Source organism: Triticum aestivum, chromosome 3A, assembly GCF_018294505.1.
Source record: "Triticum aestivum cultivar Chinese Spring chromosome 3A, IWGSC CS RefSeq v2.1, whole genome shotgun sequence".
Classification (NCBI taxonomy): domain Eukaryota; kingdom Viridiplantae; phylum Streptophyta; class Magnoliopsida; order Poales; family Poaceae; genus Triticum; species Triticum aestivum.
The window spans coordinates 506,485,455-506,493,927 of record NC_057800.1 but is presented as its reverse complement, the minus strand read 5'-3'; the positions used below and the strand labels follow the sequence as shown (position 1 = coordinate 506,493,927).

General features: G+C 50.5%; 1 protein-coding gene and 1 long non-coding RNA gene across 2 annotated transcripts; one reads left to right on the top strand and one right to left on the bottom strand.

Annotated features, from left to right (window-relative positions):
• Positions 1-507: 507 nt before the first annotated feature.
• On the bottom strand, positions 508-1,752 carry LOC123058506 (uncharacterized). Its single transcript, XR_006427222.1, has 3 exons — positions 1,175-1,752; positions 902-1,027; positions 508-810 (listed from the first exon to the last, which is right to left on the bottom strand). It is a non-coding gene; the product is annotated as an uncharacterized lncRNA (long non-coding RNA).
• Positions 1,753-3,927: 2,175 nt separating this feature from the next.
• Positions 3,928-6,947, top strand: LOC123061889 (uncharacterized). The gene has a single exon (XM_044485174.1). The coding sequence runs from the start codon at positions 3,980-3,982 to the stop codon at positions 6,716-6,718; it is 2,739 nt and encodes a 912-aa protein (XP_044341109.1). The 5' UTR covers positions 3,928-3,979; the 3' UTR covers positions 6,719-6,947.
• Positions 6,948-8,473: the final 1,526 nt, after the last annotated feature.

The following is an 8,473-nucleotide window of genomic DNA, read 5'->3' as shown; positions in this document are numbered from 1 at the left end:
GTGAATAGGATTTCTGTGAATTGCACTATAGTGTATTAGAGTATCAAAGTATGGAACACTGCCATGATACTAAGAAAGGCTTATTCTATTTTTTCCCTTTGAATTATGGGAGTAGATCTTCAATTCCCGTTGATTAAGAATAACAACCTGTTTGGCTTCATTACTTCTCACCTGTGTTTTGATTTTCGGCCGAAAAAAGTGGATTTCGGCCGAATTTCGGCCATCTCGGCCTGGGGCGAAAAATATATTTAGACCGAAATTGCTCAAATTTGGTAAATTTTGGTCAAATTTAAGTCAAATCGCAGTCAAAATTTAATCAAATTTCAGCCGAAAATTTTGAAAATGGCCGAAATTCGGCCATCTCGGCCTAGGGCGAAAAAAAGCTCAAACCGAAAATCAAAACACAGCTTCTCACAGTATAAATTCAAGCAAAAGTGGAATGTATCTGAATCGATTAGTAAAACATGGACCAATAAGTAGCGACCTAATAAATAGAAGACTGGGATTAAACGTGCTCACAAACATAACCTCTGTGGAGACGAAAAGATTAATAAGGCGAGTGACTTTTACAATTCTGAAGATATTTGACAAAAGCAAACAGGAAATCACAACTATTGGATGCCTCCGGCGTCCTGCAGTTTCAAATTCTTGCAAAAATAATAAATCAATCAAAATTGTAGACAATTAGGTGTACGGGGAAAACTGGCCACTTCTTCCGGTGGCTAGGAGTGATGTATACACATCCCTAGCCTTGATAGCTCCTCCTCACAATTTAGATAGATGAATGAACCGGAAGCTGAAATGATGGACCTGTAGAGCAGTTTCAGCAGATTATTTTAATAGTTGCGGAGAACTGTTTTCAAGCAAGGTAGGAGGGAGACAAAGGGGAAAGATATGTAACCTGTTAAGTATATTTGAACGCCTTTTTCACTGTACTGCGTGACACCGTAAGCACCTGCTTCTCAAATTCTGAATCGAACCTGAATATGCAGAGGTTTAGAACATTTGGAACCTTAACATGGCACACCTAAGGAAAAACAGAGAAGAACTGTCATGCAACACGCCACCACCCGGGATCCCATCTTTATGAGTGATCGTAAGCACCAAAAATCATAGACATCACAAATGACAACACCAAATGAAGGCAATCACTTTAAGGGGAAGATATGCTAACCGTCTTCTTGAAGCTGGGCTTGCGAGCATTGATATCTACGTCAAGGAGGCAGGGGGAGGCCGGCGAGCTTCTCCTCCGCGGCAGGGAGGGTCTCATCCGGTGCGTGCGTCCCAGGCCGTCAGCGCGAGGAGAAACCGCAGGGGAGGCATGGCGTGCGCAGAGAATAAATCGGCTGCGAGGTGATTGCTTGCCTGCCATGGCGGCCGCGAGGAGGCGTGGGGATACCGGCGACCTGCTCCTTCCCGAGGCCACCTTGATGGATCCCGCACAAACCGGGGCCGCGAGTCGCGTCCGCCGCGTCTGTTGCGTCCGATGCTGCCGCCTCGAGGAGGACCCGGAGCGGAGGAACGACAGAAGGGACGGGTCTGAACACCGGCGTGGGGAGGCCGGCAGTAGAAGGAGGACCCGGAGCAGGTGGAAAAGATTGGGAAAGATTGTTTAGGGTTCTACGGACGCCGTCTCGACCACGCAGTCGCCACACCCGCAAGGGGAACGTATTTGTAGCCCCGGTGAGGATGGAAGCGCAAGAGTGAGAAAAGTGGAGGGGAGGAGAAGTGGAGAAGGCCAACCTCCTCGGTTCTTGGCTCATTGAATCGGATAGCTAATGCATGGCTTGAATTTAGGAGGAAAGAAAAGGTCAGTTCACACCCGAGGAGGTGTGCTTGCGCCTTGCGGTGGGAATGCATGGTTGTGACGTGGCTACTTTGCTGATGTGTACATGCTGCATGTCAAGATAAATCACTTAGTGAGGATGAACTTCTTAAGTATATAGGATTAGTATTCCTCCGCCTTAAAATAAATGTCTTAACTTTTAATATAATTTTATAGTAAAATTAGTACAAAGGGAAGACGGATGGGCTAGTATGTGTGACTTTTATGGACATATAAGACGTGATGCTGGGGGCACAGTGCATGGCTCCAAGAGTCCGCGGAGTGTTCCTTCCATTCAAACGAAAGGGTTGAACGTTGACGTTGACGTTGACGTTTACTTTGAAAAGCATGACAAGACAATAAGTCTGTAGGACCCATTGGCAAATATACCAGTAGCTCTCCGCTGACTGCTTTTATGAATCTTCCCTGCCAGACACTCGTGGCCACAACACATTTCTTCCCATTTTTTCCTCGATGAAGCAAGTTGCACGCAAAAAAGATCGAAAAATTATCTGAACGTAGAGAAAAAAATCCTATGCGACCGGGTCGCACAGAGCTGATCGGGAGACCTTGTCCTGGATGCGACACCTGGCGATGCGAATCGTAAAGCAGCAACCGTCTCGTCCCCTAAAAAAAATAGCAACCGTCTCGTTCCCCACCTCCCTGTTTCCAAATCACGATTCAATCTCTTCACATCCCCGCCGGTGTGCTTGTCCCCGCCAGCAAAGCCGATGCTCCCAGGAGCCTCCACTTGTGTCACCGCTGGTGTGCTTGTACCCGCCGGCAACGCCGATGCTCCCGGGCGCCTCCACTTGCGGCACCGCCGGCCCACTACGATGCTCCAGCCAAGCTTCTTGCCAACGGTGTGTTGCTAAGCTCGTTCCGTCTCATGGACTAGAGTCACTAGTTGAGTCAATCGTCACTTTCCCTGTAAAAAACTAAACAAAGACACCTCCGTCTCTTCTGAATTTGTTCTCATACAAGATGCGGCCTAAATGAATTTGATGTGCCTCCATGGCCAAGCTGCCGGGGCACCAAGGAGTGTGGTCGTGGACAGCGAGGACGGTGCTCCTGTGCTTCCCGCATAGAGCAAGCAGGAAGAGCTGTTGCGGCGGCGGCGGCTACGACGACGGAAGACGGGTGAGCGTGGGCGCCGGCGAATGCAAAAATGGATTGGGGATTTGGTAAACAGACGCGGCTGTGAGGAACAGGAATGGGATTGCTTTAAGATTCGTTCCTCCAGGTGTTAGGCGCTGGAGTAGGTCTCACGTCCGAGAGCGTACGACCGGGGTCGTACGCTCTCGGACGTGAGACCTACTCCAGCGCCTAACACCTGGAGGAACGAATCTTAAAGCAATCCCATTCCTGTTCCTCACAGCCGCGTCTGTTTACCAAATCCCCAATCCATTTTTGCATTCGCCGGCGCCCACGCTCACCCGTCGGCCGTCGTCGTAGCCGCCGCCGCTGCCGCCGCAACAGCTCTTCCTGCTTGCTCTATGCGGGAAGCACAGGAGCACCGTCCTCGCTGTCCACGACCACACTCCTTGGCGCCCCGGCAGCTTGGCCATGGAGGCACATCAAATTCGTTTAGGCCGCATCTTGTATGAGAACAAATTCAGAAGAGACGGAGGTGTCTTTGTTTAGTTTTTTTATAGGGAAAGTGATGATTGACTCAACTAGTGACTCTAGTCCATGAGACGGAACGAGCTTAGCAACACACCGTCGGCGAGAAGCTTGGCTGGAGCATCGTAGTGGGCCGGCGGTGCTGCAAGTGGAGGCGCTCGGGAGCATCGGCGTTGCCGGCGGGCACAAGCACACCGGCGGTGACACAAGTGGAGGCTCCTGGGAGCATCGGCTTTGCTGGCGGGGACAAGCACACCGGCGGGGATGTGAAGAGATTGAATCGTGATTTGGAAACGGGGAGGTGGGGAACGAGACGGTTGCTATTTTTTTTAGGAGACGAGACGGTTGCTGCTTTACGATTCGCATCGCCAGGTGTCGCATCCGGGACAGGGTCTCACGATCAGCTTGTGCGACCCGGTCGCGTAGGATTTTTTTCCCCACTTCACCCTGCCAGTCTGCTACTGGCATTATATAGACACATCACGCAGGCTCACCCTTGATCCTCCTCCTCCCCGGCCAACCAACAAAAAAATGGCGCCACCGCGGAACCATCCCGGCCTGTTCCTCTGCCTCCTTTTGCTCGTGTCCACCGCCACGCTCTCCGCCGCGTCCTACTCCTCCGTCTGCCCCAAGCCCGGACACGCTGACGACCGCTACACCGACGGCAACGAAATCCTCTTACTCACCAGCTTCTTCCAGATCTCCACCGGTTACTTCTCCGAGGGCGCGGACAGCTTGTTCTCCGCCACCGACGATGATGACCTCTACGGCAGCTATCGCTCGTTTTCCCTTTTCCCCCACGGCGCCTCCCACACCAGCGACCAGGCTCTCGTGCACCTCACAGCTGCCACCCTCACCCTCACCGGCCCCCGCATCCGCACCTACGGCAGGCCTGGACGCCGCCGCAATTACACCGACACCGGGTCCATCTCCTTCGTCCTCGACGGCTTCTACTCCTCCGCCTCACTCGAACTCTGCATGGCCGGGAAGGGCACCGAGCTCGCCGCCGACGGCTCTCCCAAGCACTACCCCGACGTCGTCCTCCGCCTCCGCGTCCCCGACCGTCCCTCCCTCACCGATCCCTTCGTGACCGGCAGTCTAGAGGTCTCCGGCTTCGGGGCCATCCAGCTCCTCTCGTACGCCGAGGGCGACAACTACAAGTACGCCTCCGAGGGCGCGGCCTGCAGCGCACCGACGCCGACGCAGCCCGCCAGGGGCTCGCTCCAGGTGCTCGGCAGCGGCTTCGCCTGGTGCGCCCATCTGAAACAACAGCTCGTGACCTCGTACAGGCTGGAGCATGGCGGCGAACCGCTTCCGCGGCGGATGCACGTCAACCAGATGCAGTGCACCGCGGACGGCGCCGTGCGCGCGTACGTGGTGTTCTCCAACGACACTGGGTCGACCGAGAGGCGCCGATTCTTCAACTACCAGCAACACCGCTTCTTGGTGGACGAGGAGGCTGTCGTGGCCGACGGGCACTGGGACCAGGATCGGGGCCTGCTCTGCCTCAGGGCGTGCCGGGTGCGGCGCTCGGCCTCGCCGCCGTCTGCTCTGGCGGTGCCAAAGGACGAGTGCGGGATCAGGATGAGCTTCTGGTTCCCGGCCGTGTGGACGGTGCGGGACCGGAGCGTCGTGGCCGGGATGCTTTGGAACTGGAGCCAGACGGGTACTGGCAGCCACGACGGTGTGACAACAGCGTCGAGCATGGACGCCGCCGACAACGGATTCATCGACGTCACCGACGACCACAGAAGCAGCAACCTCTCAGATGTGAAGTACAGCTACAACAAGACGATCCTTGAGGTGGCCAAGAAGCATTACCTGAAGATCAAGACGAAGAAGATCAAGGGCTCGTTCCCGGCCGGTAATTACACTTACCACGACTTCATGCTTCAGTTCTACGGGAGAAACTCGGGGCATGGCCATGGAGAAGCCTACCCTGTGGCAATCGGTCCGGTGATGGTCTACGGGGATAGGCTGGCCGCCGACGATTCTCTCTCGCGGAATGGGGTGCTTGAGGTTGACACGAAGCAGGATCTGCTAAGTGTCAGCTACGATATACATTATCATGCTCCACCTGAAGGCTGGGTGCCTCCCACGAACCGGTCATACTCAGTTAGCCTTCACAAACGGCGAATCTCAGCAGAGGGCGTTTATGATCCCAAGAGGGGCATCCTGTGCATGGTCGGATGCCGAGAGCACAACGACTCGACCGACTGCCAAATGCTGGTCACTGTGAAGTTCGCCTCCCTTGATGCCAGGGGTAAGGGGCACGGCACAGGAGTAATCAGCAGCCTCAGAGACAAGTCCGATCGCCTTTACTTCGACAAGATCGACATCGGTTTGTACGGGATGTACTCGGACCAAGTGTCGGAGGCGATATCGAGGATGGACCTGGAGGGCATCATGCTGGTGGCGTCCACGACGCTGTCGTGCGTCTTCACCGTCCTGCAGATCCTCCGCACCAAGAACAACCCCGAGGCGGCTCCGGCGACGTCGATCACCATGCTCGCCATCCTCACGCTGGGCTACCTCACGCCTCTCGTGCTCAACTTCGACGCCCTGTTCACGAGCAGGAGGAGCCGGTACTCCTTGTACTGGACGAGCGACTGGCGCGAGGTGAAGGAGGTGGTGATGAGGGCGCCAACGCTGCTCGCCTTCGTGCTGCAGCTGCGCCTCCTTCAGCTCGTGTGGTCCGGCCGCCGGAGGCCGGCGGACCAGAGCAACACCGCCACGCCGTCGCCCGTCGTGTCCGAGAGGATCGTGCTGCAGATATGCTTGCCGCTGTACGTGCTCGGAGGAGCCCTGGCCGCGGCCGTCCACGTGATCAACGTCCGCGCCGCGAACGAGGAGCCGCTGGTGGTGCGCATCGGCGGAGAGCCGGCCACGATCTGGGAGGACCTCGTGTCGTACGGTGGTCTGATACTGGACGGCTTCCTGCTCCCTCAGATCATCCTGAACGCGTCGTTGGCAGGCTCCGGACTCCGAGCGATCTCGCCGTGGTTCTACGCGGGGGTCACCATGACCCGGGTGATGCCACACGTGTACGACGTGGTGAGGCGGCAGGTCTACGAGCCGAGCATGAGCTCCTCCGACCTGTACGCCAGCCCTCGGGGCGACCTCTTCGGCGTCGCGTGGGACATCATCATACCGTGCGGAGCGGGAGTGCTGGCCGTGCTGGTCTTCTTGCAGCAGCGGCTTGGAGGCAGCGCGTTGCTTCCTTCACAGAGGAAGAGATCCGGTGGGTATGAGATGGTCTCTAGCATCTAACAGAAAACGGGATACTGGTAATTCAGAACGAGGGCAGTCGTGGTCGTCGATGGGACAACAATGCGCTGGTTCCAAGAAAAAAGTATTGCTTGAAAGCAAAGTAAAGCTCCCTCATGTTTATGGAGTTACCAAAGCTAAATATCAGTCGATTTAGACTTAGTTATATGTTGCCGTCGATGTTATATTCGTAAGATCTTACATTAAAATATATGAAAAATATTTTTTTTTCTTTTTTACATGTTATGTCATTTTATTAAGACTTGGTTAAGTTTCAATCGATGGGACTAGCTACGAGTCAATGGACTTAAATAAGTTTTTGGTCAGTCAATTGACCCTGAATCATTTCGATTGACCGGCCAGAGGCGCGGGTGCAACCTGCGAACGCATTCTGGCCATGCATGTACTATGTAAGTACTGTGTACGTATATTTTTTTTTTACTATAGTTGTGTACGTATATTATAGGTGTATAAGAGAGCGCCTGGGCTCATGGATGATAGATGAAGATCGTGCATGGTGTGTTCTGAAGAGTAATACATATTTGCATGCAATGGTTTGTGATTATATGTGCAATCTCACACATGTATATATATATTTATACATGCATACAATACATATACGCGCATACACGTACGTATATATCGAAAATTCCGTTACTACTATGCAAAAATAAGTATATTATATTGGGATTTAAGAAAAAAATTCTAAAGCATAATGGATTAGTGACATCAGCATTACACTTACAAAAGAAATATCTGTATTGCCCTTACATTAGAAATATCTATCTTTCACAACTTCATGAAATAAAAACTAAAAACTAAATGAAGTTCTCTATGGAAGAATAAATTCATTGCATTGATATTACCCTTTCAAAAGAAAGAAAAATAAAACAAAACTAAAATAATGAAGTTTCTAATAAAGAACGAAACCCTTTAAGAAGAAAGCAAATGAAAAATAAGAACCTTTCAAAACTTGCACACAACTTTGCACTGAAATTGCACTCTTTGAAATATGCAAAAAAAAAGCGTATAATTTTGCAATTTTCACATTCTAATATAATTTACACACATATTATTTAGCACTTGCATTTACTTACACACACACAAATTAAAAAGTTATGTTTTCTAAGAAGGAATGAATTAGTGGGATTGGTATTACTCTTTAAGAAGAAGAAAAAATGAAAACAAGAGAAGTAAATAAATATGATTTTCATACATTTTACACAAAAGCTGCATTTTTAGAATATTTAAGAATAACCATATAATATTCAAATTTCACAAAAAATATGTTTACTGGTATTACCATTTAAGAAAAAACTAAATAAAGAACACAAAATATTTAAATTTCCTAAGTAAGTATGAATTAGTGGCATCGTATTAAAATTAAAGGTATTACACTAACAAAAAAACTAAAACTAAATCAAGATAATGAAGTTTACTAAAAAATAATGAAACCCTTTAAAAAGAAAGAAAATGAAAAAGGAAAAAAAATCAAAACTTGCACACAATTTGCACTGATATTACACTTTTAGAAATATGCAAAGAATAATCATGAAATAGCGCATTTTTGCATTCTACTCCCTCCGCATTTTTGCATTCTACCCTCCGTCCCACAACTTGCACATAACATTAGTAGCAAAAACTAAAATCATGAAATATAATTCCCACTTGAATAATGTAGTAGCAAAAACGTTCTTATATTGTTGGACGGAGGGAGTACTATAATTCCCACGGAGTATAATCGAAATGTTGTGTTTC

Coding starts and splice junctions, on each gene's coding strand:
- LOC123061889 (XM_044485174.1), top strand. CDS start 3,980: ATGGCGCCACCGCGGAACCATCCCGGCCTGTTCCTCTGCCTCCTTTTG.